Source organism: Cebus imitator, unplaced genomic scaffold (assembly GCF_001604975.1).
Source record: "Cebus imitator isolate Cc_AM_T3 unplaced genomic scaffold, Cebus_imitator-1.0 Scaffold616, whole genome shotgun sequence".
In the NCBI taxonomy this organism is placed as follows: domain Eukaryota; kingdom Metazoa; phylum Chordata; class Mammalia; order Primates; family Cebidae; genus Cebus; species Cebus imitator.
Window position 1 is genome coordinate 487,165 of NW_016107931.1, and position 16,186 is coordinate 503,350.

At 50.8% G+C, this 16,186-nt stretch overlaps 2 protein-coding genes across 3 annotated transcripts in view; both read right to left on the reverse strand.

The window, feature by feature from the left end:
• Window positions 1-1,291: 1,291 nt before the first annotated feature.
• On the reverse strand, window positions 1,292-5,186 carry LOC119469276. The gene is made up of 3 exons (XM_037734426.1): window positions 5,175-5,186; window positions 3,784-4,187; window positions 1,292-3,611 (listed from the first exon to the last, which is right to left on the reverse strand). The coding sequence occupies exons 1-3, from the start codon at window positions 5,184-5,186 to the stop codon at window positions 3,107-3,109; spliced, it is 921 nt and encodes a 306-aa protein (XP_037590354.1). The 3' UTR covers window positions 1,292-3,106.
• Window positions 4,058-16,186, reverse strand: part of ADAM19 (ADAM metallopeptidase domain 19) — a 97,785-nt gene continuing 85,656 nt past the window's right edge. Inside the window, exons 19-23 of one of the 2 annotated variants that reach the window (XM_017517073.2) lie at window positions 15,566-15,710; window positions 14,337-14,421; window positions 13,805-14,029; window positions 6,260-6,412; window positions 4,058-5,465 (exon numbers count right to left, since the gene is read on the reverse strand). In XM_017517073.2, the coding sequence (XP_017372562.1) occupies window positions 5,412-5,465; window positions 6,260-6,412; window positions 13,805-14,029; window positions 14,337-14,421; window positions 15,566-15,710 (662 nt within the window). In that variant the 3' untranslated portion in view covers window positions 4,058-5,411. The other variant, XM_017517072.2, reaches the window with a different exon arrangement.

The window sequence follows — 16,186 nt, forward strand, 5'->3', positions numbered from 1 at the left end:
TGCCTGTAATCCCAGCACTTTGGGAAGCCAAGGCGGATGGATCACTTGAGGTCAGGAGTTCAAGACCAACTTGGCCAACATGGCAAAACCCCTTCTCTACTAAAAATATAAAAATTAGACAGGCGTGGTGGAAAGCACCTATAGTCCCAGCTGCTTGGGAGGCTGAGGCATGAGAATTGCTTGAGCCCGGGAGGTGGAAGTTGCAGTGAGCCCAGATTGCCCCACTGCACCCCAGCCTGGGTGACAGAGAGAGACTCCTTTTTTTTTTTTTTTTAAAGTATAATCAGAGAGCAAGAAGCCTTCTCAGGGGTTTTGTGAAAATTAAATGAGATAATCCTTATTCGTAAATAGCATGCAGTGACTCACATACGTTAAATACGGCTGTTCGTGGCTTCTGCAGGGCATTGATTCCAAGACCCCCATGGATAACAACATCCAAGGATGGCCAAGTCCCTTATGTAAAATGGTATGGTATTTACATATAACCCACGTACATCCTCCCATATACTTTAAATCATCTCCAGATGATCTCTGTAATACCTAATACAATGTCAATGCTGTGTAAATCATTGTTATATTTTAAAATTGCATTACTTCTTATGGTTGTACTTTTTTTCCCAAATATTTCAATCTGCTGTTGGTTGAATCTGTGGCTTCGAAACCCACAGATATGGAGGGCCGATTATGCTCAGTAACTGTTATTTTCGATCATAGTTATTAATCCTCCATCTCTCTGAGAGAACCTCAACATTGAGGTGGGGATCAATGAGAGAATGAGAGTGGGATCCTTTTGTGGACTGGGAAGCACTAATGAATACGAGCTGTGCTATCACGCAGAGTTCTGGAATCAGAAAGCACACCCAACCCTATCCCTGGCTGTGCCTACCTACCCAGCCCAAGAGACCTCAGGCAAATGTCTCCCCTCTTTAAAGTATGACCCCTTGCCTTAATAAGATGAGGAGGTGAACAGAGGGTTTCAGCTGTCTTCTATACGTAGTTGTATAGGATGAGAAGAAACATATAGAAGAATCCCAGGATCATTCAGGCCTTTAATGAGCCAAGACCTAATTAAACTAGAGCAGCCTGCGTCCAGGTGCAAAGACAAGCAGCCCCCTCTACTGGCCACAGGAAAACACAGGCTTTGCTTTGGCTCAGGGTCCACCATGATGTCTTTACAGGCTGAACTGACTGTCTTTGTGAGAGCTCTTTCTGGAGTCCACGTCATGAATCCTATCTAATCTGAGCAGTAGGACATTGCAACAAACACACAGCAAAGAGTTGCCAAACCAGATAACATTGCAAATGACAAACAATTCCTTTTAATTAAATACAAATAAGGAAAAAAGGCACCATGGCCCATTCAAGTATTTTGCATAGATGTACAAATATTGTAAACAATAGGTGGACAAGAGAGAAGATCTGTTTCCCGTGAACAATCTCCCAAATAAAAAGAAAATTCACATTGCCCTGGATCCCAGACACATACAAACGCACAGTGGACGGTGTGAGAGGACACGCGGGGTGTGGGGGGTGTGACTTGGGAAATTTGGGTTTGGATTCTGCAGAACCTCTCCTTAGCAGGCTTCCCTCAGGAAGGGGACCTTTCCAGCTGGCATTCCCGTGGCTTTCTTGGGTGTCCAGCGGGGCTGTTCTACACATGATTAACATAAACACAGACTTTGGAACTGGTCCCTAATTTTCAAAATGCAAGTCGTCCATACCCTCTGTCAAGAACAAATGAGGAAGTACGCAGGGAGAGACGTCATTCGAAAGGGTTATTGCAGGAGGTGGTGAGGGGCTATTGCTTCAGAGGGAAGGGACTATGGCAATACAAAGAACACTCAACCAGAAAATCGGCAAGTCTCAGACCTTCAGATCTACAAGTATCTTAGAGCTGGGGCAGAAAAGGGCTTTACTTTTATAGGGAGAAGTCAGCAAGGCTGAAAGGAACCTATGGCTAGCAGACAAGATGCCCAGGCTAAAGCTTCCACAAAGACAGGGAGACGGCACGAAACCTCCTGAGGTTTGTTTTAGAGATGGCTCTAAGGCCCTTAAAAAAATGATTGGGTTGTAAGATTGGCAGGTTAATTTTGTTTTTAAAGAGATTTACCTACATCTCCATCTGCACGAAGAGCTTGCTAACTCATTAAGCCAAACTTGAGTTAAGCTTCCCTCCTCCCACCAGACCCTGGACTTTGGCCCACCCTCAGCCTGAGCCAGCAAACAGCCCCTCCCCTGAAAAAATAAAAGGCTGGGCACAAAGTGATTCCCTGAACGCAGCTCCCTGAACGCAGCTCTTTCTAGTCATGTTTACTTTTTCCAGTGAAAGAAAAGGCCTTTTCTGCCTGGGCTTTGAGATGCCTGCAGATCTGCTGTCGGTAGGTCTGAGCCTTCTCACGACTCCCATAGGCCCCTTCCTCTTCCTTTTACAGCATTCCCTTTCCTCTTCTGCAATCATGCTTTGGAATAAGGTCTCGCCTTCCCTAAGCCCAGATTTATTTGTATTTGACACCTCAAAACAGCACACTGGGCAGTGGAGAGAAAAGGAGATGCGTAATGGCCAGTCTTGCTCCCAGGCACCTCCCTGAACAGAGCTAGGAGCGAAGCATCAGCAGAACTGGTTGCCGAAAGTCTCCATCAAATGCCAGAACATTCCACCATCCTCCAGTTCACAGTACAATTTGATGGGATGGAGGTGATATTGAAATAAAACAAAACAAAACAAAAAGCAAGAAAACAGCAACCCAGGTCTCCTTCTGCTGTGGTTCCAGGGAGGACGAACTGCAGTTCCAACGGCTCATGCAGTCACTGTGGCTGTGGTGCTGTCACTTCAGAGCCATCTACCTCCTGATGTGAGGGAGAAAGGCTGGAGAAGCCACAGGAACAATGTGAGGAATGGGGTTGGGTTTTGAGGATGTTGCTTGTTTGTTTGGCAGGGGGGTGAAAGGGGATATTTTCACCTTTACCTTTCTGGAACCAAGCCTTGAGGCAGAGGGTGACACATTTAAATAAAAGGTGGTCTCCTGACTTAATTGGCCCACAGGAAAGGTGGGGAATGGATCTCCGGAGCAAGGATGACCCACAGCAGAGAGATGGGGGACCTATTTCATAGCCACCCTGAGGGAAGAGAAACTCGTGTTCCTGAGATCTTTCTAAACCCACCACAGGCTTTTCCCCAAGGGTACATCCCACACTTTCCACTTATTTCCAAACCCAACAACGTCCAGGAAGCACCTATTATGTGTAGAGAACTGTAAGGAGGTCCTGGGGTGGTGAACCAGAAGCTCAGCCACAGCCTTGCCGTGAGGTTTTCAAGAGCAAACAACTGCTCATTGCAGGAGGGGAGGAGGCCCCAGGAAAGCCTCAAAGGAGGACAGTCAGGCCAGCTCCTATCCGGAGAGCCACTCAGCACCTTTGTGGGGGTGGGAGTCAGTGTCCCAGAAAACATCTCCCGGTGCTTTGCGAAACTAGCAAAGCACCACACAGCCCTCCTTCCCTGCTGCAGGGAGGACAGGAGCCACTGTGGAGCCCCTCCCCTGCTCACAGGGTCAGATAAGGGCAGTGAGCAGAGAGAACAAAAGGAAGCTAATGACAAAAGGCTGGGTGGGGAAGGGCGGGGGGAGACACTCCCCAGCTCTGACTATTCCGGCTGGGGGGGGACACTCCCCAGCTCTGACTATTCCGGCGGGGGGAGACACTCCCCAGCTCTGACTGTTCCGGTGGGGGAGACACTCCCCAGCTCTGACTGTTCCGGTGGGGGAGACACTCCCCAGCTCTGACTGNAGACACTCCCCAGCTCTGACTGTTCCGGTGGGGGAGACACTCCCCAGCTCTGACTGTTCCGGTGGGGGAGACACTCCCCAGCTCTGACTGTTCCGCTGGGGGGAGATACTCCCCAGCTCTGACTGTTCCGGCGGGGGGAGACACTTCCCAGCTCTGACTGTTCCGCTGGGGGGAGACACTCCCCAGCTCTGACTGTTCCGGCGGGGGGGGGGGAGATACTCCCCAGCTCTGACTGTTCCGCTGGGGGGAGACACTCCCCAGCTCTGACTGTTCCGCTGGGGGGAGATACTCCCCAGCTTTGACTGTTCCAGCGGGGGGAGACACTCCCCAGCTCTGACTGTTCCGCTGCGGGGAGACACTCCCCAGCTCTGACTGTTCCGCACAGCTGTTGCTGGCTGCCTTCTCTAGGGATCTTGGGCAGCTCCCTTGGTCAGAAACGGGCCTGCCTCTGCTCAGAGGGCAACAGTCCTGCTCGAGGTCAATGAGCAGCCACCAGAGCAGGCTGGCTCCCTCACGTGTACTTTGTAAATAGCTGAGCTCCCTAAGGGGGGACCTCACCGAGATTTAGCTCAGAGAGTAGGAAGACCCTCACCGTGCTGAGGTTGCAAAACATAATGAATAATAACGATATGACCCCAGTGGCCATGTCCCGAGTCTACTCTGGTCACACTCCTGAGAGCCAATACTGAAATCCAGTGGCTGACTGAGAGAGGACTCCGACTTGTAGGTCACAAGCACCTGGTCACCAGAAGGTCAGGACTGCTGAGGGTTCGCTCACCAAATTACCACACATTAGAGTGGGAATGAGGGGAAGGAAGAGAGAAAAACACGGGGAACCAGCAAATGCGGCGGAGAAAACAAAGGGCAAAAATTCTCCAGAGTCGGGAGTCGCAACCTTTGGCATCACGGCTCAGAGGAAGCCCAAGTCCGGTGCGCCTCCGGCTGTCTACACTGCCTATGAATAGTACCTGTCTGAATCAGAGTGACCTGTGTGAATACGGGGACGCAGGGGTTTGGGGAGAGGTGGGAGGGGACTTGGCTTTTCGCATGCAGCCATACAGCCAGAAGCCATTTCCTCAACCAAGCCCTGGGCAGAGCCACAGCAGTGGCTGGCTTGACCCTTCCTTAACCCCTAAAAGCTAAAAGGAGTCAATGCCAGCCTCTGTCCAGCCCAGGACCTCTGAGGAAGGCAAAAGCACTGGGAAGCCCTCGTGCACGCCTTGCACCCCAGGAGTGGATGGATGTTTCTACAAGCAGAGTGTTGGCCTGAGGGGCTGGGCAGGACTTTTCCCACTGGGCTTGCCAGCCTTGACTGTCTCCATCAGCACCTCAGGGCTGGGAGTCTGGAGGAGAAGCTGCCATTCACCCTCCTCCTGGCCTCCCCTCCCTACCTGGGGCTGCATATTGCACAAAACAACACCTAGAAGCCATTGGATCATAGTCCCTCTGGGCTTCCGAGGAAGCTGAAGAGGCACTGAGTCAACAAGGTTTTTGGAGAAGTGGAGGTTCCCAGAAGAGGGCGGGAGGAGCTCAGAGGCAGCCAGACATGCTTCTTCCGGATTCCATGGCCATGGGTCCTCTGCAGTGTCCAGAGAGCTCAAGAAAAGGGAGGAGCCCCCGGGACAGGTCTAGATTTTCGCGCTAATCATCCCTCCAGCCCTCTGTGATCTGTATTCTGGAAACTGGAAAGGAAAAGAAGGGAAGGAGAAAGACGTCAGCTTGATGCAGATCAGTGGGATGAAAGGGGAGCCGTCCTCCCGATTTTAACAGCTTAGGAGGGATGGAGCGGCCACTGAGAACAAGGCTTCTTGAGGAAGTCTATCCGTATGTCTGCTCACCCAGACTGTCAGTCCTGCAGGGAGGGGTGTGGTGGGTGCCCCCATCTCAAGCTGACCAGTCACCCCTTCCTCCTCCCTTCCCCGCTAAGGCAGCGGCACAGTCCATGGATTTCCCAATGCCTCGTGGGAATACAGGGTGGTCAGCCACCTTCTTCACCTTAGCCCTTTCTGACCCAACTCCCAGGACTGGCAAACTGAGACTATGTCAGCCACAGAGAAGAGGTACGAGGAGGGGCCATATGTGCACAGCCTCCTGCAGGCCAGGTGGCTTCTACCAATGCACTGCCTTGCTTGTCACAGCAACCTGATGGGGCCGGTACTACTGATCATCATCGCCTCTGTACAGATGGGGAAACAGACTCAAGAGGGACTTGCTCAGGGTCCCTCTGCAGGTCAGGGGCAGGGGTGGGGCTGAAGCTACCAGAGCTCAGGACCCTAAGCATCACCTTTCACATGAAGCCAAAATGCCACAGTCAAGCAGGCACCAAGAAATGTGAATGTTTTGCCCCTGGCTTTTGTTCTGGAAGTTCAGTACAGACCATAAGAAATATGAATTGCTTTGTTTTCTGAACTCCACACCTGCCCCCTGAGAGCCCTCTGGTACCAGCTTTCACCTTGAAGGCTTCCCATGGACTCACCTTTGGGGCAGGTGCTGCCACAGGCTGGGACTGCCGAGGGCTAGCACCAGGGGGCCACAGCGTGGATGCACCCCCTGGCCTGGGGAGGGCCCTGCGGCCTGGCACTGGGTTCGCTGGGAGCGCCTTCTGGGGCGGTCGAGGCCTGGAGAAGTCCTGGAGAGAAAGCAATAAGCCTTACTTGAAGGCCAGCCTGTTTGAAAGAAAAATATCCCTGCTTTCCTACCAGTCAAAATCAGATAGGAAAAAGTTATAACTGTATGGTCTCATTTGGAAAGAAACTGTGTGTATGATGTGTTTATATTCTCAAGAGGAAGCTAGGAGAGCAGCTGGCAGTATCGATTAAAATTACAAATAACCATTCTCTGATCTAGTAATTCTGCTTCTTCTGACCTGTGCTAGAGAACTATTTCCACAGGTGCACCAAAATGAAATTGCAAGGGTGTTCCTTGCAGCACTGTTTGTAACAGCAAAGAAACTATAAATAAGCAGAATTTCATCAGCAGAAAAATAACTAAAATTATAAAGTGACAGACGATATGGCACTTAAAAAGAATGAAGTAGGCTGAGCGGAGCTGGTATGGGGAGATGTTCAAGAGTTGTCAGGAGGAACAAACAAGCTGTAGAGGACAGCTGATGTAAAATAAGCCACGACGTTCCCCACCTAATAGGAATGTCTACGAACAGAAAAACGAAAAGATACAGGTACAATTGAGAAGAGGTTACGCTGGGACGGGGTGCGAGAGGGAAGGGGTGTCCTGCAGGTGAACACCGCGTTTTTTTAACAAGAGCATGTATGTGTATTTCCTGTTCAGATTAAAAGAAAATTTCTTTTTCTTTTTCTGAGATGAGTTTTGCTCTTGTTGCCCGGGCTGGAGTGCAGTGGCACAATCTCGGCTCACTGTAACGTCCAACTCCCCGGTTCAAGCAATTCTCCTGCCTCAGCCTCCCAAGAAGCTGAGATCACAGGCACATGCCACCATGCCGACCTAATTTTTGTATTTTTAGTCGGGACGGGGTTTCACCATGTTGGCCAGGATTGTCCCAATCTCTTGACCTTATGATCCACCCACCTCGGCCTCCCAAGGTGCTGGGATTACAGGGGTGAGACACCACACTCAGCCAAGAAAATGTAAACAAAGAAGCAGTTACATTTTGAGCATGTTGGCTGTCTATGTGTGTGGCACGTTTAATGGATTCTGTCCTTGCTGGGTTACTATTACCTTCACGTTCTCACCATTTCCAAAAGGCTTTGCCCAGACTACCTTATTTAAAATCACACAGCGCCCACCCTGGCATTCCCTGACCTTTTTATCCAAATATACCTCTTCTTTACTTTTCATGTCACTTACCCCCTTCCAACAAACATAATTTATTTACTTATTAAGTTGATTTTTACTTTCTGTCTCCCCAAACCCCTCTAGAGTGGAAGCAGGATGGGGTCCCGGCTATCTGGTTCACTAACACATCTTTGGCTTCCAGAACAGTGCCCAGTATACAGGAGGTGCTCAACACATATTAGTTGATCCATTGTTTTTTGTTTGTTTGTTTTTTGAGAGGCAGTTTTGCTCTTGTTGCCCAGGCTGGAGTGCAATGGCATGATCACGGCTCACGGAAACCTCCGCCTCCTGGGTTCAAGGGATTCTTCTGCCTCAACCTCCTAAGTAGCTGGAATTACTGGCATCTGCCACCACACCTGGCTAATTTTATATTTATAGCAGAGACAGGGTTTCTCCATGTTGGTCAGGCTGGTCTCAAACTCCAGACCTCAGGTGATCCACCCGCCTGGGCCTCCCAAGTGCTGGGATTACAGGCGTGAGCACCGAGCCTGGCCGATCCATTGTATTTTAAGGGGCAAAGAATGACCGTACCACCCACAGGCTCCTAAGCTGTTGGGGTTTAAGGGGAAGCTAACTGCATAGATGTGAGTTCCAGTGCCTGCTCTCTCTGACTTGCCTCCCTTCTCAAGAGGGTCATGACCACGTATTAAAGTGGACAAAAGCAAGCATGTAGAGAGGGCAGGAATGACTCAAAAAGCTGAGACCTCCCCCAAGCGCTTCACAGCATTAGAAACTGAAGCAAATTCTTAGGACCAAAAAGCCATGTTCCTCAGCTCCACCTGGAAGGACAATGCAATCCCACCCACCTTCCCCAGCCCAGAATAGCTGCCAAGTTGCAGTGGTTGCTGGAAGCCAGGACAGAGACCTTCTGGGGCAGGTGACAGCTGGGTGCAAATGTCAGGTTGCAACTGGGAAAGGCTGTGCTCCCAAGGGAGCTGTGCAAATGGGCCACTGAGGGGCTGGTGTCTGGGCAAATACACTAAGTAATTCCCGCACAGGTCAAACAGTAGATTAACAGCTTCAGAAGCTCCTTGCGGGAGCTACACCTCCCTCCTGCCTAAAGGCATCCCGAAGAGCGATCAATCCTGGTAAACAGAGAATCGCATCATGTCACCACTGTCCCCTTCCTATGGCGTGCAGACCAAAGTCCTGACCAAGGCTGTGTGGCTTGAGCATACTGTGGCTCCTCCTGGCCCTTCAGCCTCATCTCATAGCTCCTTGGGCTCCAAGCACATGAATCTTTAAGTTCCTTCAACCCACAGGACCCTCTCCCATTACAGAGCCTCCCTAGTAGCGGGTCCCGGAACCAGGAAAGCTCTTTCGTCACTTGCCCTCACAGCCTGGTTAAGTCCTGTTCCTCCTTCATGTCTCAGCTCAAATGTCATCTCCTCAGGGAAACCTTCCTGGATTTCCCAGACTAAGTTGAATCCCCATTACTCTCTTCTGAGCACCCTGAGCCCCTTGTTCACAGCACTTATCGCTGCTGCAGTGACACCTATCCCGGAGTCACTATCCCAGCAGAATGTGAGCTCCAGGAGGCAAAGCTGCCATCTGCTTTCCCCATCATCGCCTGGCCCAGAGTGGAAGTGCACACGCTGGTTTACAATAAAAGAACTGAGGAAGTGACGAGGTTTCATCCATCACTTCTCCAGGGGATCCATGTCCCCCAGCAGGAGGTGGGGGATCTTTGATGGCAGACTCGAGACTGTGAGTGGGCCCCAGGGCAGGAGGCTGTCTGATCCAGCTGGGTGAGAACTGGGTTCAAGTCCTCGCTTCTCCACTAACAACTGTGCAATGTCAGGCAAGTCCCTTCAATCCTGTGAGGGCTGGCAACCTCCAAGAGAAACCAGGGCCACACAACTCCCTTCTTTGAATGGCTGTGAGGAGGGAGGTGGCAGCCCAATCTCATCACAGGAGCTCCCACTCAGAGCAGCTGCCTCCCACTGTTTGCTCCTAGAGAGACCCCCACCTGGACCCTGGGACCCAGAAGAAGCTGTGCTTGGGAGCTGTGTTTTGGGGCACCTGCCACTGGCTGGGTAGCTTCCTATACCTGGGACTCCTGCCAGCAGCTGCAAGGGCACAGACACAGGGCATGTGCAACCTCCACCACCTCCCCATACAGCTAGGTCCCCGCTGTCCCTGATGCCTCCTGACCTAGGGCTCTCCTAACCTAGGGCTCGGCGCCTCGGGGTGACAGGGTGAGGCACGCCCATTTCTCTGAACAAACCTCTAGTGTGGGCTTTTTGGAACAATGGTCTGAGTGAACTGCTCCCTCGATCCACTCCCTCCTCCCTCTGCCAGCACCCCAAATCTCTACACTCCCCCAAGTCTCTGCACTCCCCCAAGTCTCTAGACTCCCCCAAGTCTCTGCACTCCCCCAAGACTCGAGACTCCCCCAAGTCTCTAGACTCCAAGTCTCTACACTCCCCCAAGTCTCTGCACTCCCCCAAGTCTCTAGACTCTCCCAAGTCTCTGCACTCCACCAAGTCTCTGCACTCCAAGTCTCTAGACTCCCCCAAGTTTCTGCACTCCCCCAAGTCTCTGCACTCCCCCAAGTCTCTGCATTCCCCCAAGTCTCTAGACTCCCCAAGTCTCCAGACTCCCCCAAGTCTCTGCACTCCCCCAAGTCTCTAGACTCCCCAAGTCTCTGCACTCACCCAAGTCTCTGCACTCCCCCAAGTCTCTGCACTCCCCAAGTCTCTAGACTCCCCAAGTCTCTGCACTCCCCAAGTCTCTAGACTCCCCAAGTCTCTGCACTCCAAGTCTCTAGACTCCCCTAAATCTCTAGACTCCCCAAGTCTCTAGACTCCCCCAAGTCTCTGCACTCCCCCAAGTCTCTGCACTCCCCCAAGACTCGAGACTCCCCCAAGTCTCTAGACTCCAAGTCTCTGTACTCCCTCAAGTCTCTAGACTCCCCCAAGTCTCTAGACTCCCCCAAGTCTCTGCACTCCCTCAAGTCTCTAGACTCCCCAAGTCTCTAGACTCCCCCAAGTCTCTGCACTCCAAGACTTGAGACTCCCCCAAGTCTCTAGACTCCAAGTCTCTGCACTCCCTCAAGTCTCTACACTCCAAGTCTCTAGGCTCCCCCAAGTCCCTGCACTCCCTCAAGTCTCTGCACTCCCCCAAGTCTCTAGACTTCCCCAAGTCTCTAGACTCCCCCAAATCTCTGCACTCCCCCAAGTCTCTGCACTCCCCTAATCTCTAGACTCCCCCAAGTCTCTACACTCCCCCAAATCTCTAGATTCCCCCAAGTCTCTAGACTCCAAGTCTCTGCATTCTAAGTCTCTAGACTCCCTCAAGTCTCTAGACTCCCCCAAATCTCTAGACTCCTCTAAGTATCTGCACTCCCCCAAGTCTCTGGACTCCCCCAAGTCTCTAGACTCCCCAAGTCTCTAGACTCCCTCAAGTCTCTGCACTCCCCCAAGACTTGAGACTCTCCCAAGTCTCTAGACTCCAAGTCTCTGCACTCCCTCAAGTCTCTACACTCCAAGTCTCTAGGCTCCCCCAAGTCCCTGTACTCCCTCAGGTCTCTAGACTCCCCCAAGTCTCTGCACTCCCCTAATCTCTAGACTCCCCCAAGTCTCTGCACTCCACCAAGTCTCTAGACTCCCCCAAGTCTCTAGACTCCAAGTCTCTAGACTCCCCAAGTCTCTAGACTCCCCCAAATCTCTGCACTCCCCCAAGTCTCTGCACTCCCCTAATCTCTAGACTCCCCCAAGTCTCTAGACTCCAAGTCTCTACACTCCCGGAAGTCTCTAAACTCCTTTCTCCATTTCTTTCATCTCTCTGTTACGGACTGACCTATGCACTCATCATTTGGTAAAAAAAAATCTTATGTTGCAGCCCTAACCCCAAGAACCTCAGACTATGGCTGCATTTAGATATAAGGTCTTTAAAAAGGTGATTAGGCTAGAATGAGGCCACTAGGATGGGTCTTAATCCAAGCTGGTGTTCTCATAAGGAGAGTTGGACATTCAGAGACCAAGGACGCAGGAACGCACAGGAAAGGCCATGTGATAACGTAGTGGCCCACTGCAAGCCATGGAGAGAGGCTTCAGAAGTCAACTCCGCCAGCACCTTGACCTTGGACTCCTAGCCTCTAGAACTGTGAGAAAATAAGTGTCTGTTCTGAAGCCACGCAGTGTGCAGTACTCTGTTGTAGCAGCCCCAGCACCCAAGTATACTCTCCACCTCCTCTCTCTCTCCTCTCCTCCCCCTCGTTTTTTTTCCTTTCTTCCCTCCTTCCCTCTCTCTTCCTGCATGGATTTTTCCATCCTACCTCTGCCCCACATGAAAGGAAGGGGAGAGCAGCGGTTTCACAGCAGAGAAACAGAAGGATGCCCTCAGCTCTGCCAAAAACTGTACCATCGCCCCACATCCCAAGGACCCTCCAAAGCCTGCAGCCAACCTGAGTCCTTAGGGTCAGAGACAGCTCGGGTCCCAGGGAGCCCTCTGGACCACACCCATGTAAAGCAGTTTCAGTTGAGGGGTCACACCCAAAACACACAAGCCAGTTCTGGAAGGCACCCCACCCGGAAAACACCCATGTCTGCACTGGAAACACCACCCAGGAAACACCTGTGTTTGCACTGGGGGCTCTCCTGCAGGTGTGGTCCGTGCCATCAGAGCACACACATGCAGTAGGAACAGGCTGCTGGGCAGGCCCTGCTTCCATGAGCACCAGTGGTGGGGGCGGAGAGTCTAGACCCCACTCTCACCTCCCAGAGGCTCCTGCCCCTTGGGGTGGGCAAGGCATCAGGGTACATCCCTCAGTAAGACTTTCCAACCAGCAGAAGGTACCAATAGGGACAATATGGTGGGAAGAGTACTATGATGACTGAAGTACAGTCCCATCAGCCTCAGACTTGAGGAGTCAGAGCAGGCTTCCTGGGAGAAGTGACATCTAGGAGCAGACCTGAGGATGCAGGAGCTGGCCAGGCAAAGGGCAGAAGGAGTGTCGCAGGCAGAACAAGCTGCGTTTGCAAAGACCCAGCAGGCAGATCAGCGTGAGGAACTGACTGATGTTAATCTGGGGTGGAAGGCGGGTAGTGGCTTGTCATAAAATAGGCCAACCGGAAGAAAATACTACGTGGTTTAGGAGCTGTCTAGAGCATCTATTTCCCCATGTTCATTGCGTGCCTCCATATTGACTGAACTGCAGAAAAGGCAGTCAGCTCATGACCCCACAAGTTTCGTCTTCCCCACCTTTGCCATTACCCACTGAAACCAGGCTTAAGATTATAAATCATTCTACTCTAAAGACACATGCTTATTGTGGCACCGTTCACAATAATGAAGACCTGGAACCAACCCAAATGCCCATCAATGATAGACTAGATAAATGTAGCACACATATACCATAGAATACTATGCAGCCATAAAAAAAGGATGAGTTCATGTCCTTTGCAGGAACACGGATGAAGCTGGAAACCATTATTCTCAGCAAACTAACACAAGAACAGAAAACCAAACCCTGCATGTTCTCACTCACAAGTGAGAGCTGAACAATGAGAACACATGACCACAAGGAGGGGAACATTATACATTGGGGCCTGTTGGGGCATGAGGGACGAGGGGAGGGAAAGCATTAGGAGAAATAGCTAATGTAGATGATGGCGTGACGGATGCAGCAAACCACCATGGCACGTGTATACCTATGTAACAAACCTGCACATTCTGCACAGGTACCCCAGAACTTAAAGTATTTAAAAAAAAAAAAAAAAGGCCAGCCACGGTGGTTCACACCTGTAATCTCAGCATTTTGGGAGGCCAAGGCAGACAGATCATGAGGTCAAGAGACTGAAACCAACCTGGCCAACATGGTGAAACCCTGTCTCTACTAAAAATTCAAAAATTAGCTGGGCACGGTGGTGCGTGCCTGTAATCCCAGCTACTCAGGAGGCTGAGGCAGGATAATCACTTAAACCTGGGAGGCGGAGGCTGCAGTGAGCCGAGATCGCACCACTGCACTCCAGCCTGGCAAAAGAGCGAGACCTTGTCTCAGAAAAAAAAAAAAATCCCCAAAACCCCCCCAAAACTGTAATAGATATAGAAAAATCCCCATGCAACCAGCATTGAAACATTACACTTTAAAATTTGGTATTTATTATGAATCTAAATTTATAATAAATGCTTAAGCTTTAAAAATAAAAGGAAACTGGCCTTAAAAGCAATGTTCCCAGTCCCTGGTTGCTGACAATGCACTTACCTGGGAAAGAATGGAACTGGGTGCAGGGGGAACTGGCCGGCTTGGGGGAGGCCTCCTGGATGACTCCGTCCTCCCTATTTGAGATGCGGGCCCTGGGGAGTTCCTAGCAGCTCTGCTCAGGTGTGCTGGCAGTAGCGCAGGTGGGGACCCACCACGCAGATAATCTGGAGGGGGCCGGGGAGGAGGCTGGGAGGGCTTCCGCAGGATTTCAGGGGTGTTGATCACCTGTATGTACAAGTCAAGGAACCACTGAGACAAGAAATCACCCAGGGCTGCCACTGTGTGTCTGCTTGAGAGAAACCAAAGCCCAAAGGGAGAACAGACACACCAATCTATTAAAACCCCAGGATCTCAGATGTTAGTTGCAACCTTTAAAGTCATTAGGGGATGTCAGAATCAAATGACGTCTCTCAAGCCAATAAAAGGGCTTTTACTACCAATCCCATGGGCTCGCAGAGGCTCTTGGAAAAATCCAGCATGGCCCCGAGGGATAAAGGAAAAGCAGCAAAGTTCAGTGGTGCAAAGCGCCTACCTTTCGCTTGCCCTGGGGAGTCTGCAGCTTGAAAGTTGGGTTGGCATGACCAGTCCCGCTGTTCTGAGAAACCCTGAAGGGACAACTAGAAACAAGAAATGGGAGAGGAGAAGGAAGGGGCGGGCGTTCAGCGGGGGACAGTGCCTGAGTTCCCTTTTACCCAAGGACGGCCAGCAAGCAGCTAAACCTTCCCCGAGCCTGCTCTGGAGGGCACGGGATTGGTCTTCACAAACCCCATCTTCCTAAGTAGAAAAACGTGTGGCCAATAGAGAACTCTCGAGGAAACAGAGTTGGCCTTATACAAAACAGAGCTTCCTCAGTACCTTCTCTTCACTCTTTAAGACCGTTCCCCTCTGAGGAGACACAAGGGTATCATGAGCCATCAACCAGTCCCCATCAGGCATAGAGCCAGAAAGACCTGGGACTTAAAATCCGCCCCCCCAGAACAAGTGTTATTTAATGTGTTAAATGTAAAGACGCACAGAGACTGTACATCTTCCATATTCAAAATAATAAATCGCTTTTCAAATGGACACCAAAAGCAAACAAGGGTAGCTATTCTTGTATTAGACGGAACAAACTTTAAAGTAACAGTGGTTAAAAAGACAAAGAGGGGGCTGGGTGCGGCGGCTCATGTCTGTAATCCCAGCACTTTGGGATGCTGAGGGGGGTGGATCACCTGAGGTCAGGAGTTTGAGACCAGTCTGGCCAACATGGTGAAACGCCGTCTCTACTAAAAATACAAAAAATTAGCTGAGTGTGGTGGCACACACCTGTAGTCCCAGCTACTCGGGAGGCTAAGTCAGGAGAATCACTTGAACCCAAGAGGCGGAGGTTGCAGTGAGCTGAGATCACGCCACTATACTCCAGCCTGGGCAACAAGAGCAAAACTTCTACTCAAAATAAATAAATAATTAAATAAAATTGGGAACAAATCAGTTAGATAAAGGGTGGCAAACAGATTTTATTTTACATTTTAGATTGAATTGGTTGGGGATATTCTGCTGAGAAGGACTCAGGAGTGATGACCAGAATCAGTAGAGAGTACTTACAGTAATATCAACTAGTAATGCCTGCCACAGTCACAGCAGGGGAGAGGGCAGTGTGTACCCTGCATTTGTCTTCCCTGAATTAGGCCCACTATCACCAACACTTCTGCTAAGTTTCACTTATGGAGACCTTTGTGACCCATAAATTGACCTTGAGTCCTCCACGGAACCCTGTCATACCTGAACTGCTGCCTTAGCTTGGAAGGCAGAGCTGAGGGCTTGAGTTGGCCTAGATTCTTGTTCTGTCTGCAGCAGTAGTATAGCAGCAGGAGGACCACCAGCACGAAGATGGCCACCAGCACTCCAGCCACGACAGGACCCACACCTTCCAGAAACAGAACGCAAGTGGGAGATTTAGGAGCTGCCTGGGTTATAGCAGATTTCAAAATAGGTATCCCTGCTTCTTCTTCAGGCATTTGATTTGCATTTAATTTGTATTACTTATTTCAACTTACAAACTATAATTAAAAGCACACATTATGGTCTGAATGCAGTGGCTCACGCCTGTAGTCCCAGCACTTTGGGAGGCCGAGGCAGGCAGATCACGAGGTCAAGAGATCAAGACCATCCTGGCCAACATGGTGAAACCCCCAGCTCCACTAAAAATACAAAAATTAGCTGGGTGTGGTGGTACCAGGTCTCAGCTACTTGGGAGGCTGAGGCAGGAAAATCACTTGAACCTGGGAGGCAGAGGTTGCAGTGAGGCAAGATCGTGCCACTGCACTCCAGCCTGGACAACAGAGCGAGACTCCATCTCAAAATAAAAAAAACCACACACACACACATAATATACCACTGGGA